Source organism: Aythya fuligula, chromosome 2 (genome assembly GCF_009819795.1).
Source record: "Aythya fuligula isolate bAytFul2 chromosome 2, bAytFul2.pri, whole genome shotgun sequence".
Lineage (NCBI taxonomy): Eukaryota > Metazoa > Chordata > Aves > Anseriformes > Anatidae > Aythya > Aythya fuligula.
The window spans coordinates 37,086,528-37,109,639 of record NC_045560.1 but is presented as its reverse complement, the minus strand read 5'-3'; the positions used below and the strand labels follow the sequence as shown (position 1 = coordinate 37,109,639).

Genomic DNA, 23,112 nt, shown 5'->3' with positions numbered 1-23,112 from the left:
CAGTTTCACCAACTATTCAGAGATCAGCTTGAACCTAAGGAGTTAAGATAATAAGACTTTCCTTCTTGTGCTCTTGCTGCTCACTGTGGTGCACCTCAGGCAGCAAGAAATATGCAGAAAGCAGGAAGGGGATTGATTGCCCCATTCCTGGCTTGAACAGGAATATCTAGAGAGAAGGAAAAGCTAAATTGAGATGGGAATAGAAGTGGGAAAGTATACTACCACAGGCTCATCTAATTCCACCCACGTGCCTTGGCTCATATAGTCCGATCAACAGATGTTGTGGGGAAAAATAGGTACATATTCACACCTCCATATAATGTTTATGTAAATTTCAAGATTTTAATAGTTGTTTAAAATGTTACTGGTTTAGCAAATGTTTTTCAGTACCTAAACTGGCTATGGTCTAAACAGCTTTCATTATAAACAGTGTCCTTCCTACTTTGTGGCAAGATGAGCATTGCAATTGCTGGCTCTATGTGAAAATGATTTTTTACATTTTTCATTGTATCAGTGGCGTGCAGTAGTTCTTGAATTTTAATACTTTAACATAAGCACCATAGATACAGCTTCTCCTATTTGTGTCTTCTGCATTTCTATTCTCTAAGTGAGGCACTTGTTTTTGAATCAAAATAGATTTCAGTTAATTCAAACAATTTTAAGAACCTCAAAACGAATGAAGAGCAATATAAAGCAGAGTGGAAATAAGCTGATTATTCTGTTTCCTGCTGAGTGATGGCAGGATCTATTTAAGCCAGGGGGAATCAGTTCTGAAAAACTGTTGCATTTGGGGAAGGTGTAATTAGAATAGTTGAGGTAAAGCTATGCTTTCCTCGATAGATCGAGTCACCACAAAACAGAGTTATAGTTAATAGTCTGAGGTTTTGAAAAGTAATTTGTTTTTCTTCTTGCTTTGTGCATTATAAATTTTTCATCTCTAGTCACAATGGAACACAGCGGTTTCTAAAAGGCAGATTGATTAAGTGCCTCTGCATCCCTTAAAAGAATTTGTATGCAATAAAATGTGACTACCATGCTGCTGTTTGTATTTGAATTATTATTGCCAGTGACATAAAGTAACTCTCAGATGAGACACTCACTGTTAAAATAGTGGGGGATTTATTAATAGCAAAGTGTATTTTTTTTTCTAACTTTTTAATGTGATAAAGTGCATAAATAGGCACGTCATTTCTAGCAGCTACTTCCCCACAGTGTGTTTCCATAAAAAGAGAAGTGCACAATTATTTTTTTATAGTTTATTTGCAGTGAGAAAAGAGATTTGCAGTCTTTTTTTCTGATCCCGATTATTGTATATGCTGTATTTGGACAATGTGTAAATAACATAAAAATACTTCAATAATCATTTAACTAGATGCAACCTACCTTTGTTATTTATTATCTTGTTCTAAGTTTTATATACGAGTTTGCTTCCCTCCTCAGGCCTCTGCATGTTGCTGCTCGAAATGGACTAACGGTTGTAGTTCAAGAACTTTTAGGAAAGGGAGCAAGTGTACTTGCTGTAGATGAAAATGGTAAGAATAAATTTAACTTTGTTTCCCCATAAGGAACCATGGTTTTAAACTCAGCTCACTGAAAAGCAACAACCACTTGGAAATGTCATATAATACTTGCAGTAGGTTCCTCCATACAAAAAATGTTGTGTTGGTGATGGATCATTTCAGCAAAGCAGCAGAAGTGTAAGGAGAATGAAAGCTTTCAGAACAATACAGGTCATGGTATAGAAAGGTTTGGTTTAAATTTATGGTCAGATAATGTATATGCTATAAATACACTGGCTCCGGTGTACTGGAAGCAGAAAAACATAATACTCAAAGTGAAATAAAGCTTTCAGCTGTTAAGCTGGATTGAATTGCCATCCATTTTGTCAGGTGTTAGTATTGGTGTTAGTTTTTAAAAGCAAGTATGAATTACAGGTCCCAGTAACTGGGTCTCAAGTTACTGGCTCATTAAAGTTTTTTGTTACATAGGAGTAAGAAAAAGTAACTGCTTTATCAAAGAGAATAAATTCTGTAGCTTATAAGGACAAAAGAAAAGGGGATCTATTGACTTCTTATTTGCATATTTTCACATCTGTGGTCCTCCAAAGCTGTGCTATTAAGAGATTACTCTCCTGTTCTTATGCTACGCTCCAATATGCCTTTAAAATGAAAGCAGTAGCTGATTTTTTTTTGCATGTTTGTTTTCCTCCCAGAAAGGATGTGTCTGATTAACAGTTCTGATTAGATTTCCATTTTGAAAAGATTTTCCTTTCTTGAGGTTTACTGTGATTTTCCTTTTACAGTGTTTCTCAAGTTATACTGCTTATAGTGATTTGAAGACCATTCCTCCCCTAAAATAGGGTATACAGGGGAAACTGCTAAATTAAATGCCCTAAAGCGAAAAGATGGGAAAACACTGTTTTTGGTTTTTGCTTCTCATCACAAGTGTGCTAATTGGAGACATTTATTTTTTTTGGTGGACTTTTCATGTGTAGCCAGTCAGTTCAATGATAGAGCAGACCTTTGACATAACAGAGAAATAAGTTGTTTGCCACAGAAGTCCCATTTCTCTGGCAGCTTGGGGATCCAACTGTAACGTGTTAAACTTCTTTTAATTCTGCTAATATTTTAAATCTTAAAACAACTCTGAGTGCTACCTACCCTAGTTCCCCTCTGTGGTTCCTAGCATTTCTTTCTAGTAGCAATTCCTTTGTTTATAAAATCTTAAGAGGCCTTGAGTATATTGCTAATGAATTCTCCATCTCTCAGGTGAATGTGCCAGCTTAAAGTTCAGTGTAGACAGAGTGATTAATACTTTGAGCTGGGAGAGAACAAGCGAAATATTTATGGGATTTATCAGTTTACCTATTTTACCTGTCATTGTACATATTTCTTAATTCTTAGAAGTATTTGTGTATCAGCAGTTTGCTAAACCCGTTGCAAAAGTTTTCTTGATTTTTATAGTATACCTTTCATATTAAATGGAAAAGATGGTGGTGGCCAGGCTGTGTGTTAGGTCTGCTTGTCTTGGATTTTCACATCTACTGCTGGAGTTAAAGTGTTTCTAAAGCAAAAAGAAAAAATATGGCTACATTATTTATTTGATACTAATAATGCATAAATATGGACAAACTTAGGTTGCTTTTTAATTATTGTTATTATTAGAAAGGATGGAAAGAGTATGATTCCTTCCTTTTTGAGGGCAGGAGGGTGAAAGCTATCTGCTTAGCAAAACTGACTGAAGAAATAGGCAAAGAAATAGGCACTGGGATGTTGTGCATCAGTATTGATGTTCTCTAACATAGGTCAGATAAAAGATCTGCCACACAAGCTTAACGTTTCAGGTAGAACTAGATAAAATTGGAGGTAAGTTTCAGTTATTTTCCATGGCAGTGTGTCTTGATGTATAGAATATGTAGCTAGCAGGATCTTAGCTTGGTATGGAGTGGGCAATCTTTGAGATTGACCCTTTCTATAAAGGCTGCACTGAGGTGTGGTATGGTTTTTGTTACTGCTTGCTTGTTCCTGTTGTTTTTTGTTCTTTTCAGTTTACAAGCAAAATTTATCCATCTTTACTAGCGTATCTATCTATTTGTGTAAAACTACTTAATAGCCCTCTGCTGCTGTATCTGAGCTACAGAAAATTACTTGACAAAAAAAAAAAAAGAGCTTTTAAAAAGGAAACTAGCTTTACTCCAATTCTCCACATTGTAATAGCTCTATATTTTAAATCATAGCACTTCTGTTACAGAGCATCTCTTAATGCGGTGAGAACACTTGTGAGAGGTTTAAGAACAAATGTCTTTGGAAAAAATGTCATCTTCCTGGTTCTCAAAGGATTACTTGCAACTGAAACAACAAATTATCTGTGCGTTATGCTTCCCAGACATAGTCATGCTGAGGGTTCATTCGTATTTCTGTACCAGTTCTCACTGAAGTATTTCAGTTCTTTTCCCATGGTTCCAAGATTGTCTTGACGAAAGTTTGCCATCAACTGCATCTGAAGAAAGTATATTGAATTTTACATTATTTATGCAAGTTTACCTCTCTTGAAAGAAATTACTACCTTTTTCTTTCATTTGTTACCAGCCAAAGTTTTATTTTTGGTCATTCAGTCAACTTTTCAAGGTTTTGGTTTTTTGTTTTTGTTTTTCACTATTTAACTTAACAGGCTAGCTAGATTTCCTGGCGCTCTTTGTGTCTTATTAGTGTGCATTAGTCTTATTAGGACTTATAAGAGGTTTATGCCATTTTCTGGATTCTTCATTGCCATGCTCATTGGCCTATCAGTGCTTTAAAAGTAAAAAAGTAGAAAAGAGAAGAGAAAAATGTGACTAGTTCTTTTCAAGAAAGAAAAGAACCAGCTCTGGGGAGACCTTCTACCGGCCTTCCAACACCTAAAGGGGGCCTACAGAAAAGCTGGGGAGGGACTCTTTGTCAGGGAGGGTAGTGACAGGACAAGGGGTAATGGCTTTAAACTAAAAGAGGGGAGGTTTAGATTAAATATAAGGAGGAAATTCATCGCTGTGAGGGTGATGAGGCACTGGCGCAGGTTGCCTAGAGAAGCCGTGGATGCCCCATCCCTGGAGGTGTCCAAGGCCAGGCTGGATGGGGCTTTGGGCAGCCTGGGCTGGTGGGAGGTGTCCCTGCCATGGCGGGGGGTTGGAACCAGATGATCTTTAAGGGCCCTTCCAACCCAAACCATTCTGTGATCCAAGTTTTCCTTTGCTCATATGCCAGTTTGTATTTGAGGTCTTCTCCTGTTTTCTGGAAGAAGTTTTTCTTGTAAATGCCTACCAGATGACTCATGTCTCAGATGACTTTCTTCTCTTTCCCAAGTGTAAGACTTCATTCAGTTTATCTCAAGAACTTTCTTTGCACTAACCACATTAATAAAAATGTGATTTTCCTGTAGGCGCCTTCATGGAAACTTTGAAATCCCAGGGGAAGGAGCAGCTCTGCACTTGGGCAGGGAAAGCACTGGTCTTGAGGCCACGTTCAGCACACAAGCTCCATTTTATGTTGTGCTAGAACGCTGTATGATAGTGATTTTTTTTTTTCCCTAAAGGTACAAGAATATTCAAGATCTTAGCAAGAAGCAATCTTTAAAAATAAAACAGCCCACTAACCTCTGGGATGTTTTTGTAACTAAAATATATTTTAAAAATACAAGCTGATAATGCGTTTAATTTTGTTTTATTTTAAACAGTGCAGAGTTAAGCAATGTAAAATATTTTCGGAGCTGAAAGATGACATGATCTTGGAGAAATTGTCTTTTTGTTTTAACTGATGGTTGTATTTTTCCTTGGCTTCCAGGTTACACACCAGCTTTGGCCTGTGCACCCAATAAGGACGTTGCTGATTGCCTAGCTCTCATCCTGTCCACGATGATGCCTGTTTCATCAAGCAGCACATTGCCTTCATTTACATTCAATACCATAAATCATTACACCAACACCTCAAAAACTGTCACCTTCGATTCCTTGCCAGTCATGAGGAGTGACCATAGCTCTTATTGTACTTTCAACAATATTGGCAGGGAGGATGGCTACCCCTATACAGAAGAAGACGAACTCAATGACTCTGATTCTGAGACCTATTGAACGCTTTATTTTGTAGGTCTGAAGAGTGAACCCTAAAGCTGGAAAGTCAGCAGACTTGGGCTTTTGAAAAAAAAAAAAAAAAAAAAAAGCTGTCAGAATTTGAATACAAAAAGAAGACAGACCTTTGAGAAGATGTTTTTTATTGTGGTTGCATATAAAAAAAATCTGTGAGACTCTAGGAGGATTTTTAAGAGCATATTTTGCAGAAGAAGCATAAATTCTTGAATAAGTACTTGGAATCCATGGCAAAAAAAAAATAAAATAAAGAATGTCAAAACTGTTTTATTTAACTATTCTACCATTCAGTTTTTGGTGCCAGGAGTAATTTCTGCAGACTAGGCACCCTACTTGATGTAAATGATCGACATTATTGTACAACACAAAGGATGCTAGATTTAAATATTGTCAATAAAACTAAAACCATTTTGAAGGCAATAAATGAGTTTGGTACAGTAGGCATTGTTTGTGCTGCAAATTGCCAAAGGACCAAATAACTTAAAGATTTTTTTTAATTAAATACCTTTTTTGTGAAAACTGGAATAGGTTCTTTGAGAAGTTGTTTTAACCTTAATCACTTCTGGGAAAGAAGCTTAGATTTGGTTTTAAGTATTGATTTATTTTTTTTATCATCTAAAAGCCTTCCGACACTATTAAATGTACCATGAAAGAAAGGAGATGTATTTTTAAGTTTTGTTTTCTTTTTCTTTTAGATGAAATGAAAATGAACTTGTCGTACTTTTATAATACTAAAATTAAACCAGCTAACAAGGTGAAGTCAGGGTGAAAAATGTACAGTGTAATAAACAAGGGAAGGGGTGGGAGATGTGGGAGGGAAGCAGTAATTGTTGCACAGTTTTAGATTTTTTAACTTTTGGGTTTTGGATTGAGATTTTTTTAATTTAAAATACGTGAGCAACTTGGAAACTATGAAACTGCATAAAAAATTGAAATGAAATGTCTTGACAACCCTGTTGTGACTGAGAGTTCTTTTCAACAATTTGTCCACTTCCTTATATCATAAAATTGTACGTAAGATTCAAGCTGTATGTCCCTATCACTTTTTTGTTTTTAAAGTCCTGGAGTTACGAGGGAGGGGGAGGGGAAGGTGAATTTAAAAGTATATTTCCCTATTAGCAAAAAGTACAATGTCTGGTCTGTGGGAAGAGCTGTGTATCTTTGTTGTGCTCCATTTAGAAAGTGAACGGCGGAAACAGGTCCCTGTAATGTAGTTCAGACTTGCCCGAAGATTTTTTTTTTCTTTTAATTTATAACAGACTACTGTGTTTTTTTAATTGCCTGAAAAATGAAGAACTGACATAAGTAAGCTAAAGTTTCATCTGTTAAATATGAATATTTACTTTATTGGGCTCTGCTTTAACTATAACTGTTACTTTTCAAGTGAAATTGCTTATGTACATGCAAGAAACACTTGCATGTCCTGGTAAAGTACAAATAAATTACTACAAACTGATTCCAATTTCCTTTTTATCCTTTTTGTATTGTGAAACTGGAAATCTTTATGATATTGTAAATTATCAGCTGGTTTTCTGAACATAGTGTGGAAACATGGGACAATATTTTGATCTATTTGATAATTTTGTGGGTTTTTTTGAAGAATTAATGAGCATGTACATAGAAATAGTGACTGCTTGAATACTGTATTTACCTGCACTCTTTCAGTACTTCAAGATTCCTGTATATTTTGCGGAGTATAATAAAACCCAAATGTGAGTTCTACTAATGAATAATTTATTTGTATCTATTAAGCATTAATGGCAGAGTCTCTTTTGTTAAACTGTTAGAGTTTGTACAATCTACTTTACAAAGGCTTTGTAATTCTGAAGTGAAGGTGAGCCATTTGAATTTAAAGTAATCGTAAATGTTAAATTAATTTTTTCCACTAGGCTTCCTTTTATGTATTACTTTTCACCGTTTGTGCCTGCGTTCATTGTTTATATACCCAGTATGTTTGTCTTTGAACAGAATTAGATGACTTCAGGGAGATCGTGATTTCTCTTTTCTTCCCTCTGAACCTCTCAAAGTGCAGGGCTACGTGGGAGTGATGTACACGCCTCAGCCAAGATACTCAGAAGATCCGTGTTAGCCTGCCTTGAGATTCACTGCATGTATTTAAATACCAAGGTGGAAACAGCATGGATCCATTTCTCCTCATATTCTTGTGGAAAATCAGAATGCCAAGTTGCATCCATGTTATTTGAAAGGTAACTATCGAATATTTCTGTTAATGAAGCTGTCCAATTTTGGTTGTTCCAAACAAACTGTGTGATGATGTTAATAGGCTTTTGTTATCCGGGCTTGACTTCTATTTGACTTCAAGATGACCCGTTGTCTCAGCGTGTGCTGTCTGCTGCCATAGGACAGTTTATAGAAAGGACGCTCCTACCTTACTTGAAATATTAGCAAGGGAGCAGAAACAGAACTATTCGTGTCTGCTGTGTGCCTGGATGACTGAGGGGGAAAAACTTGGAAGGTGTTGACTTGAAAGTTAGGTTCAAATATGGAATACAGACAAATGGAGAAAATAATGCTGCTAAACACCTGTATGTCAATCAGAAATTGAGCCTCCTGTAATTCATTGCTCCTCACATCTTGAGGAAGAAAACTGTTTTTCTGCCACATTAAATTACCTTATTTTTGAGTTAAAAAGAAGTTCTGTGAACTTCATAGGGTTAAAGATGTTTGACTTGTGTTACAAACCACTAACTCCATGTAGGGATGCAGAGCTGCATGTATCTCATTAGAATTCATCCAGCGAACCTGTGGATTTCAATTTGCCTTTGGTTGTTCCATGCTGCTGGTATAGGTTGGACAGTAACTGAGTAACTGTGCCTTGTAAGTGATAATTGGGACTATTGCTAGAATACGGTCTTATTCCAGAAATGGAACAAAGTTTGTTTAAAGAACATGTTTCCCTTGTTTCAGGCTACTTCATTAATGAGAAGTCAACAAACAGAAGGTGCCTTGTTGCTGAAAAACAAATAGTGCTGTCTGTAGTCAGAATGGCTGTTTTTCTGTTTGTGTTCATACCTGAATGGAGGCCTGTTTACTTCCAGGAAATGATGCTGGATCCCGCATCCTTCAAAATAAGTCCTACTTTTTTTGTTGTTGTTCTTCTACAGATTAATAAGGCATCATTACTGTTACAACCTTCATCCAAACAACCTCTTGGATTTTCACCAAGAGGAGGGCAGGGAGGCTTGGCTGGTCCACTGAAGCAAAGTATTAGAATAAAGGAAACCCTTTTTATGCTGGAAAAAAAAAAAAAAAAATGAATGGACTTAGGAATGAAAACAACAAGCTTGGATCAGCTTTTTGTGTTCTCTAACTTCTTTGTAATTTTATAGACTTTTCAGTTCTCAGGATAAATGTTCTGTAGGAGAAAATGCCAAGTTAGCACAGAACCCACCAGGCTGTGCTGTTACTTTTAGAGTGTAAATGCTTGATGCTGTTACAAAGAAGAATCCAGTCAAATTTATTTATTGATTTTTCTTCCAGGCATGTAATCAAAAAATATTTTATCTTATAATATTGTATAAAGTCTTGTCTCCTACTTCATGTTTCTTGCTACTACTTATTGCTTCTCCAGCACCAAATCTCTCCAAAACAATCATATAAATATATTTGGAAAAATCAGAGCTTAGAAATATGCATGTTTTAAAAGTTGGATCTTCTTCTTTTTTCTGGTCATACAGTTTCTACCTTAAAATTCTGACTTAAATTGTCAACCAACCTACAGAATTAAAAATGTTTTTTTTAAAAAAAAAAAAAGTTATCGTTTAAAAATGAACAACTTCTAAGTTGCTCCAGTTAACATCTGAATAATGGGTGCTAAAGATCCCAAAGCTCTTACCTGTATGTCAGATGTCTAAAACAGAGCAGGAGATAACGTTTATGGATTCTTTGACGCCATGGTTCTGTTTTGAGAGGAATTGTCCTTCCTGTCTTGCCTAGAGATTCTGCCTATTTGAAAGCAACAAATACTGCAATAATCTGAATAACTTACTCTATTTATATTCTAGTTTCAGAGAGCAAGAGCGTTCATTAGAATCAGTTGGTTTGAAATAATACTAGTGTTGTTCTGGTAGTTGAGCTTCTTTATTTAAAGAAAAAAACGTTTGTAGTGAGCTTTCTGTTAATCATGTAATAACTGGGTGAGCGGATAAGCCTATAAAAAGATTGTAAGTGAATACCGTACAGTACTGTCCAAAGGATTGTTGTCTTTGTTGTCTTAGTTTTGAGAAGTTCTATCACATGGACAATCACAGAACATTTTTAATAGCACCAGATGTCCGTGGCACTTACACTCCCTAATTCCATCTGTGGGTCAGCGAGGTTCACGTCTTAAAAGCAGAAACCTAAATAAAAAGGCTAAGTGTTCAGGGAAGCAGCAGTTCTGCAGAAGAACTGGAGGACATGCTCTTTGCTCAGAGAGCACACAGCAGCAGCGAGGGAGGTCCCTAGGCTTCCCCGGCTGCAGCAGGAGGAGCTGGGGGACAGCTCTCCTCGCTTCCCACCACTGCTCTGTGACTGCTGATGGTACTTAGCCACTTCCCAACAGAAAGGCCACAGTGCTTTTGGTTTAAAAGCATTGATTTGAGATAATAATAATCCCCAATTGATCCTGACTGGATTTGGAATAATAACCTTGGAGAAAAAGGGCCTTTATTGTGTCCTAACAAGTAGTTAAAACTTTTAACACCACCTCCCTAAGTCCAGATTTAAACTCAGCAAAGTACGTATTTTAATATTAGGGGAAAAAAGCAAGTATTTAATTTCTTGAAGTTGGTCCAGCAAATTTATATAAATTCTTAAATCAGAGATTGACTGGTAATTATAGCCTCTTATGGTAATCTCCCAATGGTTTGGGATGAATTTCTCATAATCCTTTAATACGGTGGAAGAGTTGATAGGACTTGAAGAAACTTTTTTTGAGATTAGGGTTAAAAACCTTTATTTATAAATCTGTAGCTGTGACTATATAAAATGGACAAGAATTTGTGAAACACAGGTCTGTCTCCTTTACAGACCAAAACCAGAGATGTCAAATGGAAAGAGATGTAACATAGGTCTCCTGATTTCTATTTGTTCAAGCTCATAGCTTTAGCTTTATTTTTCTGTAGTCCTTTTCTCACTATACCATCTCAATATTCTGAAGACTCAAATTCAAGGAACCATGCATTTATTTGAAATGGCAAAAGTGGTTATTCTTAAAATGTCATCATGCAATTACACATGTACAATCCTACACCCAGGCCGCTAGTGTGATCCCTGTATCCTTACCTACCTACTGAAAGAAAACTTTATGAAATTTCAGCCTAGGAAAGAGCATTTCTGTCAGTTGTTCAGTCATCCAAAACCCACTAAAATGCATTGGTTCCCTTTCCCTGGGGAAGACAAGTTTCAGCCATGAGTAAAATTTTCAAGCAGTGGTGTTTTTTTTTCCCCCCCGTCTCTCCAACTCATCTCTGACCTAACACTCCTTATGGGGGAAGAAGATGAATGTCGCTACTTTCAGGACTTGAAGCTTCTTTGCAATTCTTTGCAACCTGGCATCCCAATCTCTTAGCACTGATGTTTGTCTTCCAATGAAGCAGTATCTAAATTGGCTGTGCTTCTGTAACGCCTTGTGTCACTGCGCACCATGATATACTGAGCTCCTACGTTCCAGGCGGCATTTTAAAATCTAGCAATTTTCCAGCTGAGGTAGGGAAAGGAATCTTGCAGTATTTCATCGTGTAACTGTAAACATAGTTGAATAATATGGAACCTAAAGAGCCTTTCAAGCTGTCTCACCATTGTTAGTGTCATTAAATATTTAAAACCACCTTACATTCGCTTATGCATTAAAATTGCAATAGAAGCAACCAGAAATGTTGCTATTCAGTTTCACAGCAGAACAAAACAAACCCCCGTTTCCAAGCCTTTTCAATGACAAGTGCTCAGGTTTTCTTCTCGATGTCTCCAGGAGTTGATTTGGTTCAGAAAATTTAAGACACGGCTTTTTGTTTTCAGGAGTGGTGTTTTGTTTTTTTGTTTTAATATGCATAAATGAAGGAAGAGGGTAGTTCTTCTTTCTAGCCACTGTGTGTGCCAGTAGTGTTGATTAACCATTGTTTAGATTCTGTAAGAGTTCTGAAAATGTTCTTCATTATTCATCTAAACTGAATAAAAGATCAGTTTAGCTGCTCTCTCTGAAGCAGCCAAAGAAGGTGGTCAGTTTCCTGTGGTCCTCCTCCTGGGATTTCCGAGCTGCCAGGCTGTTAATTAAATCCCTGATGCTGCAGGACAGGCCACAGCCGGGGCAAGGCTGTGCTGTGCCTCATGAAAGCGGTGGTGTCCTCAGTTCCATGTTGGCTGCAGGAGGCTCTCGAAGCTCTCACTTCAGTCTGTCCATTTCACCTGTGAAGATCTGCTTGTGCCCCGCATGTGTTGTAAAGGTGTTTGTTCTCAACAGCTTGTCCTGGTCCCTTACCAGTTTCTAAGCTTGTTCGTGTGCTTCTCAGTAACTTATCTCTGAAGTCCTGATTGTCAAATATTCCTTTGGTGTGTCTCCTGGCCATTTCTCTTGCTGTGCTCAGTGTCCCCACAGCTGCCTGTGTAACTCACTGGGGATTTGAATCCCAAAGCAGCAGCTTCCTTATGAAGAAACCCCAGCACCTCTGACCTGAATGCTGATGCCCCTAGCAGCACGGGGCTTTTTGGTCATCTTCCCCTTCACCGTGGGCAGCATCAAGACCATTTAGAGATAGGGTCCCCTGCTGTCCTTCTCAGACAGGGTGTTCCTTTGGTCTCGGTACGGATTTCTTCCAAACCCTGACTGCATTTACCTCAACAGTGTGATTTATAGCTGTTGGCAACTCAAGCTGTGCTTCCTGTATGTCGGAAGATCCTTGTTTTCTGGGTGGGTTGGTTGGTTGTGCTCAGAGATGGAAGCTGCTCAGGAAACTTTAATAAAGCTGTTTTATGCCCAGTGAGGAGAGATGCTGAAGATCTGGGTTACGGTGTGTAACGAGTCTGCCTGCGTGAGCTTCAACCTTGCTAAAGGCTTCCCACGACCTCAGTCAATGGCATTTAGCCTCACACCCTAAGAACACGGGGCTGTTGAAGAATGGAGCTGCATTGGGATTGCTGTCTCAGCGCAGACGTTCAGGACACACTCAGCGCTGTTATGAGTGTGGTGGGTTACTGCTCAGCCACCCGGTTTTAGAGTGGATGCATCTGTTGTTGCTCGAAGGTTGGCAGGTCAAGGTTCCTTGATGGTAATTTTTTGCGTAGTACTATCTGGTTGGCTTTTTCCACAGTAGTTAAAGGCTGCATTTAGGGGGGTGAAGGGGACAAGGTATGAAAACACACCCTAGAACTTAAGCTGTCCTCTTCAAGGAAAGAACAGAGCAATGTGCCCTATGCAAACTGTTAGGCCAGAATGTCTGTTTTCTAATAGCTGTGATGTACTCAAAGTTAGAAAAGCTCCGTGGAACAAGCTTTGCAAATATCTCTCAGATAATTGCCCTTTTGTTTTTTTTTCCCCTTAAGCATAGCAAATATGTAATGCAGCTTACTTGTTTATTGTAACAACTGCTTTGGAACTAAATATGGAAGAGTACTTAGCACAAAAGAATGCGTGGTTTTCAACCCACGAAGCGGGGTGGGGAGGCCACTCCTGGTGGCTGAAGTTCTCCGGTCATTTCATCCTTTCTTTCCTTTGGATGTGATCACTGTGGGACTACAACCCGATCACTCGGTAAACACCACAAATGCTCTTCCGTGCTATTCTGCGTGTTCTGACATTTGTGCAGCTTTCAGCAGGAGCACCACTATGGGTTTAAAACAATTAATGATTTGTGGTCTGTGTGGCAGGGAGCTACTTTTACGTGAGCAAATTTATCTCTAATGAGATACAGGAACTCCCCTCCCCATACTTCTGCCAAACAAATGCTGCAGGATAAACAGACTTGTCTTGCTGTATCAAAGCAGTGTGACCAGGTCCTGGCTCAGAGTAATGTAGGTTGGAGAAGGGAAGTCCGATAGAACAGAAGATTGTAAATATTTATATAATCATTTTGCATAAATACTTGAGATACTTTGAGGTAGGAAATTAGCAATTTCATGAATATTATGCTTTCTGAAACCACAACATGAATTTGTTCAAAGCAGGAGATTGAGTAACTTTCAGTGTATGTACTTATTGCCAAAGTGGTTTGAGTTTGAAGACATCTTGGAGCTGCCTCAGACAACCCCACCTGAGAATCGCAGCTCTCCCCTTCACGCTGTACTCCTCTCAGCAACCAGAACGGCAGATTCGGTGCCTGGAACACGAGGACTCACCAAAGAAATGACTGTGTTTATTGTTGTTTACTTAACAGCTGTTAACACAGATTATAACAGCCAATGAGACCACGAGAAGTTGGAATACTTGAGAAGAAATTACTTTCTCTGAATCTAAACCCAAATTAATATCCTTTGAATATTCTCTTCCTAACGTCTTCACTGCGGTAGAAGAGTTTGTCACTGCAGTACAGTATTTATAGCACCTAATCTCATTATTGCTCTGGAAAGAAGGGTGTGTTTTACTCATCTAGCAGCAGGAACCTGCCATCTGGCACACAATTTATGTAAAAACCTTACTGTCCCACAATTCATTATGTGCTTTTCACAGCTTATTGAATGAGTTTATGAACAATGCGTAAGATGTCTCAAGTCAAAACAGGCTTGAAATGACCTCTCTTTTACACAGGGACAGTTACGGTACTACAGTAGTACATAACCTGAGCAATGAACAGCAACAACTGTTTTCTCTAAACACAATTCTTTGCAGAGGAGGGTGGAAAGTATGTCTTAATGAAGTCTGGTGTTTCACAGTCAGTTGATATGCTCTTCCCCAGCCGAGCTGTTCCATAGATGTTTAAAGCAGTACTGTTCAGTTATTCTTTATATAGGAAAAGTTACAGAGGTTGCTGCAGACAACCAAGTGGCCGGTCAATGGTAATCATTTCAGAAAAAAAATCCTTGCGCCCTAACCAGAAATCAGAACTTCACCATATACAAGCTATATTTTCATGCATGTCATGCATGGTATTTGCGTCGTCAACTCTGTTCCCTATTTTTCTTCCTTTTGTAGTGGTTTTCCGTTCCATTTATTTCCATAATCCTAGCCAGGACCCAAGAAAAACAAAAGATTAAATTTAAAGGGGTAAATTCAGTTCAAATGAGAGATTATTTTCTCAGTATAAAACATCTCAACACATTATAACAAGCCGTCATAGTTGCAAGGCAGTTTGTTTACTTCTGGAATGACACGAGCTTCCAAGGTACAGACCGTGGTTTATAGCCTCTTCGATTAATTGCTTTGGTTATCGTTTCAAATGGGGAATGTAATTGGCCGGTCGTGTAACAAACATACCTGAAGATCTTGGAAGTACAGATAGTCAACAGTTCTTGTTAAGGTACACGCTCTGAAAATGTAAGCAGTTTTCTGATTCAGACAAATATCTATGCTAGTCCTTTTCATACCACCTCCCGTACAGAGCAGCAGTCAGTAAGCCAGATGATGTTCTATTTTTGCTCATGAAATAGTGGTGGTTTTTCCAGCCCATGTGATCCGCAAAGTCCAAGGTAATGCCAGATGTCAGCAGTAAAGGGAAGATATATGGAGTACTCATATTTCCCCATAGCTGGAAATCTATCAAGGCAGAGGCATCCGTAACCTCCTGCCCGCAAGTGCTAAAGCTGAGACCACCACACTTCACTAGGGCACAGGCCTGGACATAGTATGTGCCGTGCACCGTATGGAGCCCATCAAAAACTCCCAAAGCATATAATTCATCTGTTAAAACAGCTCTTTTATAATTTAAGTAACAACAGAGGGTGTTGGAACAAACCTGGAGCTCTCCCTTTTCGCCCCAGACAGGAACAAAAGTGAAGTTGTCATACATCATTTCTGCATAGAACTGGGGAGGTAACTGTTCCATTCCTTTTTCTAATACTCTAGCAGGGGTCTCCTGCCCTTCATTAAAGCAAACTTGATCATCCATTGAGGTACTTGTAAAAGTCTTGCACGATTGATATAAGTTCTCTCCGAATCTTTCGTTACTCTCTAAACTGGTTTTGTAATCAGCGGTAATCACAGGAATTTCTGCGACTATGAGCTTGCCACCGTAGCTTTCCATGTTGTGGTAGATGAACGACTTGACTGGAGTGTATATGCCGCTCCCTGTCATGCCCAAGGTAGGGTGGTGGATATTAGCTGCTAAAATGTTGATGTTGAAAGCTGTTGCAAAAGCTTGTTGAAACTCTACAGCAGACAGGAGCGGGAGCTGGTTCATCCAGGCAGTGGGATACACAACTTGCTTTACGTTGTACTGTCTGATTAGCTTCACTGCAGGCTCAAAGAAGAGTATATCAAAGCACGTGAACATACCAAACTTGCCAGCAAAGGGGGTCTCAAAGAGCGTATAGTCAGGCTCTGGAGGGGCATCAAAAGCATATTCAAAATACAGATTGTGCTTGCGGTAGGTGGCTACCAGCATACCGGCATCGTCAAATGCCACGTTGGTATTGAACTGGTATCTGCCATCAGGTGGGCAGTGAGGATCAGTGTGTGCACAGGGCTGCTTGGTCCCTAGGTTTGCCACGAGGAATATTTTGTTGTTCAATGCCATGCAGCTCAGACGCTGCAGAACCTGGAGAAACAGGATATGGAGGGATAAGTTTTATTTCAGCAACTATAACATTTCATACTGTCCAAATTGTTCAATTTCTAGTCAAAATCCATACATTTGAGCTTATCTGTAAAATTTACATACAGTGATAATGTTATGATGGAAGCTATCGGAACCCATTACTTTCTAGACCAAAAACTATTTCAGATACTAATTTAAAAATGGCTTTGAAAAAAAATATATCTGGCTTTTATTTCCTGAGAAGTAAAAAAAAATATATAATAATACTCTACTTCAAGGGCTTGCTGGTACACCAGTGGCCTTAAACCACCATAACAGATCTACATTTACCTTTAGAAAGACAAACTTCTACTTATGATCATTTGCAGCTGCAATCTTTTGTTACTTCAACTACTTTTAGAGTTTTTGCCCTAAATTAAAAAAAAAAAAAAAAAAAAAAAAGAAAGAAAAAAGTGATTACTACCTGCAACTTACAGAAGCAGAGAGATAATCAGGTTTTACTTAGTTTTAGAAAAGAAACACTGAAAATGAGACTGCAGTACTACCAGGATGGTTCTTCCAACCTAGAGAAAGCTGCACGTTAACTGCTGTTCATTTTCTGTGTGGGTAGGACCGCACAGTATGATGCAGCACGGTGCAGATATATCTGAAGCTAAATCTGAGCAAGCACAAATAAACCAGTAGAACTTGAATCATGTTCCTAGGGCAGACCCCCAAAGTGAATAACGCTGCTGAGAAGGCATGTGTATTGCTCAGGCAGAACACAGTTTACTGGCTTCTGAGGCACAGGCCTCCTAGGATTTCTCTGCACTGCACCATGCCACCCAGATATATTGGCCACCTTAAATCAGACTATGTAGATATTTTTTGATAGCTTTGTAGGTTATGATGGGGTATCACTGTAATTTAAAGATATGCATTAATATAAAACATATCTTCAAAACACTTTCTGTAGTTCTGCTGAAATGAGAAGCTGTGCATTAGCGAGAGTGCTGACATGCAAGTAGCAAAATGGGTGGGAATTTAAACATCCTGCTTGTTTTGTCTGTTTGGCATATTTAAAGACAGTAGATAAAGGTATATCATCATAAAACACCATTTAAAATGTATTTTTAAAAATCTTTTCATTCTGTGTCTTCAAGCTTGCCCTGGCTAAGTGCAGTTCTGGAAGTCTTTGGGTTTTATTGCAAACTCCAAATAGGATCTGAATATCAAACTAAATTGTAGCTTGCTTGCTTGCACATGGTTATTGGTAATAAAGACTCATAAGCCAAGGTAGGTCACCATTTATAACTGTTATTCCTGTTTGCACAGGAATTCTGCTGTCTTAGTAGGCACATGAACAATTGTAGTATTAACTACTGTAACATTAGAGAAATAAATAGTTTGTATTACTAAGTTTAGCATAATTTTTAACATTAGGTCCAGAAGAGTAAATGGAAGTACTATTTTTGTAAGTTGCAGGTTACCTCCTCTGTAATCACACTCCCTCTGTGTTAAGTTGTGACTTCTATTGCATTTCAGCAGGTCCAGCCCTGTTACTTTTGCAATTTTACAGCAAATCAATGAGTCAGAATGTTCTCAAATCATTACATCCAGGGAAAGCTCAGACTGTTAAGACTGAGTAACAAGAATGTATCAGAAGTGATGATACTGTAATGTTGTTTTATTAAAACAGTGTTGTTCAAAATGAAATCCCAAACCACTAGCAATATATCTTACTACCATTCCGTAGGCTGGGAAGCAGGAGCTTAGAAGCCCAGAAGGCTCATAAACAAGCTAATCTTTCTTCTGTGTATCTAAAATCCTCCTCCGCTAAGAATTAAACCAGCATCAACAGAGTCCATGAAAGCAGAATCTGATACTGTGAGTTATTACACTTCTTGCTTACTTCCCTAAGCAAAACTAGAGGTAGTTATGCACTTGGAGAATGAATCTAGCATTTAGTTATTCCGCTTCTCTGCAGAAAACATTCCTACAATTACCTCCGTGTCATTGAACAAATACATCTCTCTGCATGGATTCCATTTCACAGCACGTGAATGTGGAACAAAATCTAAGTAAGGATAAATGGATCTTCTGGTGAAGTTGAAGCCATGGATTCCATCTTCAGGGAAAACAATGATCTGTGCCCCCTGTACATAAAACAAAGGCATGTTTTGTAGGGATAGAAAAACAAGCCTAAATATGAAATGAAAAAAAGGGAATATATTGGTGAAGGAGAGCTAAAGAAAGTTGAGGATAATCCAAGTTTGGTTTGATTTGAATGTAGTTTGAAGGTATCTTTTCTTTAACAGCATGGTAGGTGTAACTGTGTATATATAAAAATATATATATTTAAACTAAGTCATAACTTTAGCTCGAGAAATAACTTGACATTATTTTAAGGGTGTGTTAGTAAGAGCAGACTTCTCTGAATTCTTACCAGAAATATTCTCCCTTCACATGAGTCACAAGAACAACATCATTCAGGTTAAAGATTAATAATGTTAAAATTTGTCTTAACTTCGTTTTCAGAACGATGTCAGTTGTGGATGAAGTCTATCAAAGGTGCAGTATCTGCATCAAACGTACCATAACTGTGTCAAAGGAGCAGCATCACTTGAGTCCTGTCCTACTGGAATCCTACCTGAAAACAAACAATCCAGGCAGGATTGTTTTCAGAAACAGCATGACAAGACTAGGTTGGCACTACCTAAAACTTACAGATATCTGTTCTTATAAAAAATGGTTGATTCCTCTTACGTCAGACCTAGTATCAGTCACTCAAATCCCCATGTCTTTTGAAAAGTCACTTCAAATGTGTTGTGTGTGCTATTGCTTTGGGATAATTTATGGTAGTTTGGATGCAGTACTGAATAAAAATAGCTATTATGCTTTCAGGACTGTGAGGCCCAGGAACCTGACCTTCTCAAAAACAAACGAACAAACAGAAAAAAACAAACAAACAAAAAAAAAAAAAACACCCCACCACCTTTTTAAATTATATAAAAACGTTAATTCTGGTCCAAAACAACAGCTTTGTGTAACCTGCAAATCACTTCTTCTCTGCATAGGAACAATAAGGCCTGCTTCCTCTGACTAGAAGCAGCTTTGAGTTTTCTTGGGGAGGAAGGGAAAGGAGGCTGTGCATAACAAGTGCCAGAAATACAAGCCTTTCTCTTCTGAATATATTTAGAAAGGACCATTCCATGAGCGGTAGGAGAAAGGAATGGAAAACTTTACTTCCACAAAACTGTTAATGGTGGAACATTCATTTCCAAAGTATTAAACTTCTTTGGTGTTTAGAAACATTCAGGAATTTCCATTGAGAGCACTGGAATAAAATCAAAGCCAGAGACGTAAAACAATCTTTCAATAAAAACATTCCATTGAAGAAAACAGAAAGGAGGAAGGTATTCAGACCAAAATAGAAAAATAATTTCCCTACACTAAATAACTATAGGCATGTTTTTCCAGGCTTGGAATACCTCAAGTCAGGCAAGCTGCTAATTGGCCTGACTTTTTCCTGAGCGGCTGGCAGGTCAGAATGTCTGAAAAAAACAGACCATACTTATGTATATAAATATGGCTGCAGTTGCCTGGGAACACAAATGTGCAAGATTATCCTCAAATAGCACTTACTCTATATATACATAGGGCACACGCAACCGCTCCTAAGCCGTGGCATACCTGCCTTGCAGCAGCCACGACTTGCTGCTCGTAGATGTCCAGGTTTCTGCCCATGAGCTGCAGCGCTGAGCGGCGATCAACGAGGGCGGTGGGGTCAGGGCTCAGTATGGACTCGTGTTCATACACAGCGGCGATGTAACGCGCCTCCTCAACTCTTCCTGAGACAACTTGAGAGCAGAAAAAGCAGACGGACAGCTTCCAGCACAGATCCGCCATGTCGTAGGCCATAAATCTGGAGGGGAGAAAACAGCTGGGTGGGGGGCCTCGAATAACAACTCACACCAGGAATTTCAGATTAAACATGGCCTGTAACTGAGACTCTGAGCAGTGGTTCAACTGAGTGTGGTCTTTTAAATTCCCAAGCACACGTGTATATTGTTTCTAAAACTTCAGTCTAAGTACCTTGGTGTTTTGATGGCCTGTTCTCTTTAAAAGCATTTTTGCTAGGTACAGAGTTGCACCGATCTCTTTGCTTGATCTCCCTTTACAGTTAACTTCCTCATCCATTTATAGATTATCATACCACGTATCAAAACATCTCTGGGCAACGTTAAAAGCAGATCACAAACATGCGGTTTCTCCCCCATTTGGTGATAATGGCGATTTGCAAGCAGCAATTCTTAAAATTATTTGGACACTATGTTTAGTAGACAAGTAGCAACACAACATTTTATCAGTACTAACAGGTAATTGCAAAAAAAAATCATTGAAATTTTTGCATTTATCTATTTTTCCATCTCCTCATGGATTCTGAATTTTCACTTGATTCCAACTCTGCACGTGTAATAAATAGACTAATTTGTTTCATATAATGAGGCTTTTTTCAACTTTGACAAAAATGTTGAGTGCAACTCAGATCCACATTCCTCCTGTGCAGTGCAGATAGGTAACAAATGCTTTCACAAGAATGACAACAAAGCAAAAATCCCAACAAAATGCAAAAAACCTTGCATTACTGAGCTTTTCTTAGATTTACTTCTTTCCTAACTTGTTCAATCCCCATGACCTCAATAGTAGCATTGAAAGGCAGTGGAACAGAACATGTTCACTGTATTTTCTCGGTGGAGAAATCCCTTTATGCTCCTACTTTTGAGGCTGTGCAACAGAAATAAATGATTTGGAATCTGGAAGGCTGGGACACCCTCTCTAATGTGGGCTCCCTACGTAGCTTTTTTTGACTTCCCAAGTTGGTAACACCCTATACTTACAGAGAACATGGTCAGTGACTGTGCAATACTTATGAAATACTACAGAAACACCATGCTCTCCAGAATTTGAGCAATAAATATACAATGTGAGATTTCCGTCTGTAACCCCTGTGTTACTAGCATTAAGAAATAAATGCTGAATGTCAGTGAAGATGAAAGAGTGTGAAGGAGAGATGTGCTGATGCTAGGTATTGATGGCCCCCAGTCTTCAAGTTCAGTTATTGACTGTGTAATCTCCAACTTTGTCCTGTGCAGTGGTCAGCTTTGCAAATGAAATCTGATCAGAATTCAATATCAAGGTGCAAATGAAGATATAAAGCAGTAGCAGAGGTACAGAGAAGGGAGAAGAGGTGGGAAGCCTCGCACTGAAGCCACTGAAAATAAACACACTGGAGCACTTCACTGACAAAACCCTTTTCTATTTCTGTCATCCCTTCAGAGCCAAAACGCCTATTTAGGACAGGAATGGGTTCTCGTCAGCCATTCCTTAACAAAGTTGTCAACAAGGATGTAATTAGAATTCTTTGCTACTAGCAATGGAAAACTTGCAGAGTTTGAGATCACAGGATGAAACTGCTATGCATCAGAAAAACAGCCTTTTTGTCTTAGAAGCCAAACATAGCAACATACAAAATGAACAGGGCATCTAAAAGAGGAAGGGACTCACTATCTCAAATGTTTCAGACCGGCAGAAAATAAACCGTGGCTAAAAAGTGAGAATTTTCCAAGCCTATCAGTAAAATACATCATTTTGTCGTTGCCCTTCCTCTTTTAGATGCACGAGAGTTTTAGCAGCGAACATCTGACTACACAAGCTCATCCATCTGAACCTGTGACAACTGAAACAATTCAGTAACTGAAGTAATTCCCCTGAGTCCTTTCCCCTGGCTGAGATTACCGCTAGTTCCACGCGCAATGGCTGAGTGCTGGTGAGTGCTCCCTAATGCCCTTTTTGACAGCTTCAACAACAGAAATGTGGTAGCTAATGCAGTGCTTCTAACAGGGAGAGCTGTGACGAGCTTCAGGGCTGGGCTTGGGGACCGTAACCTTTTCAGCCAAAAGTAGGACACCGTCAGGGTTTACTCATTCCTTAGGCCGTGAGGCTCCAAATAAGTCTCAGCTACGTTCTCTCTCTCTTTTATTTTCCCTACCCCTAATGGCAAGGGCAATCTAATAAATCCTTTCCCTGAAGAGAAGGTAACATGTTTAGGGTCTACAGAGCTGTCAGCTCACCTACATGTAAGCCCCAGCTTTAAAAGAAATTTTCATAAATGGAAAGGCTTTATAACCTAACCTCTCGTCCTGTCTCTTTCCTGTGATTTTTGTGGTCTCTTGCCTGGCACCTACGCTTCAGTGTGACCGCCTCACAAAGCCAAAGGTGTTTCCCAGCGGTGAAACGCAGCACACGGAGAGAAAAGCAATGCGAATGCTGCTTCTTAGCACCAGTCTACTCCGCAGAACCCAACAGACTGTACAAAGCAGAAGCTCCAGGCCCCCTTAGATGGCTGTTAAGCTCCATCAGCAGCACAGCTGCTGGGCAGGAGCGATTCCGCCTTCTCCACAGGGCGTTTTACCCACAACTTACGCGGCGCCGCTGCCACTCGCAGGACACGCAACCAGCGCGGAAACAACCTGCGGACACAACCAGACCCCAGTTACATTTTATTTCTCCTCCGCCCACCCCTCCCGCCCGCCGACTGTGCGGGCAGCGCCGCCCCCCACCGTGTCCCCCCAGGCCTCCGCCGCCTCCGCCCCGCTCCCCTCATGGCCCCCTCACGGCCCCCGCCGCCGCCTCACGCACCGCCCCGGCCGTTTAACGGCCGCCCCCTAGCGGCCAACGGCCGCCGCCTCCCGCCCTCTGGCCGAGCGCCAGCTCTGACCAATGGGAGCCCTTTCTCGCGGGATAGGCCCGCCCCCTCTGCGCTCTCAT

General features: G+C 39.4%; 2 protein-coding genes across 5 annotated transcripts in view; one reads left to right on the top strand and one right to left on the bottom strand.

The window, feature by feature from the left end:
- The window catches only part of ANKRD28 (ankyrin repeat domain 28), a 114,496-nt gene extending 108,788 nt beyond the window's left edge, over window positions 1-5,708 (top strand). For both annotated transcript variants that reach the window (XM_032181482.1, XM_032181481.1), the window contains exons 27-28: window positions 1,441-1,532; window positions 5,316-5,708. In XM_032181482.1, the coding sequence (XP_032037373.1) occupies window positions 1,441-1,532; window positions 5,316-5,602 (379 nt within the window). In that variant the 3' untranslated portion in view covers window positions 5,603-5,708. The remainder of the gene's footprint in view (window positions 1-1,440; window positions 1,533-5,315) is intronic.
- An 8,236-nt stretch (window positions 5,709-13,944) lies between these two features.
- BTD (biotinidase) lies at window positions 13,945-23,010 on the bottom strand. 3 transcript variants are annotated; one of them, XM_032183218.1, is made up of 5 exons: window positions 22,984-23,010; window positions 22,768-22,814; window positions 19,975-20,206; window positions 18,288-18,437; window positions 13,945-16,302 (listed from the first exon to the last, which is right to left on the bottom strand). In XM_032183218.1, exons 3-5 carry the CDS (start codon window positions 20,200-20,202, stop codon window positions 15,118-15,120), a joined length of 1,563 nt encoding a protein of 520 aa, XP_032039109.1. In that variant the 5' UTR covers window positions 20,203-20,206; window positions 22,768-22,814; window positions 22,984-23,010; the 3' UTR covers window positions 13,945-15,117. The 3 variants fall into 3 exon arrangements, with proteins under 3 accessions (XP_032039109.1, XP_032039110.1, XP_032039111.1); XM_032183219.1 differs by lacking the exon at window positions 18,288-18,437; XM_032183220.1 differs by lacking the exons at window positions 19,975-20,206; window positions 22,768-22,814; window positions 22,984-23,010 and adding an exon at window positions 18,877-18,928.
- Window positions 23,011-23,112: the final 102 nt, after the last annotated feature.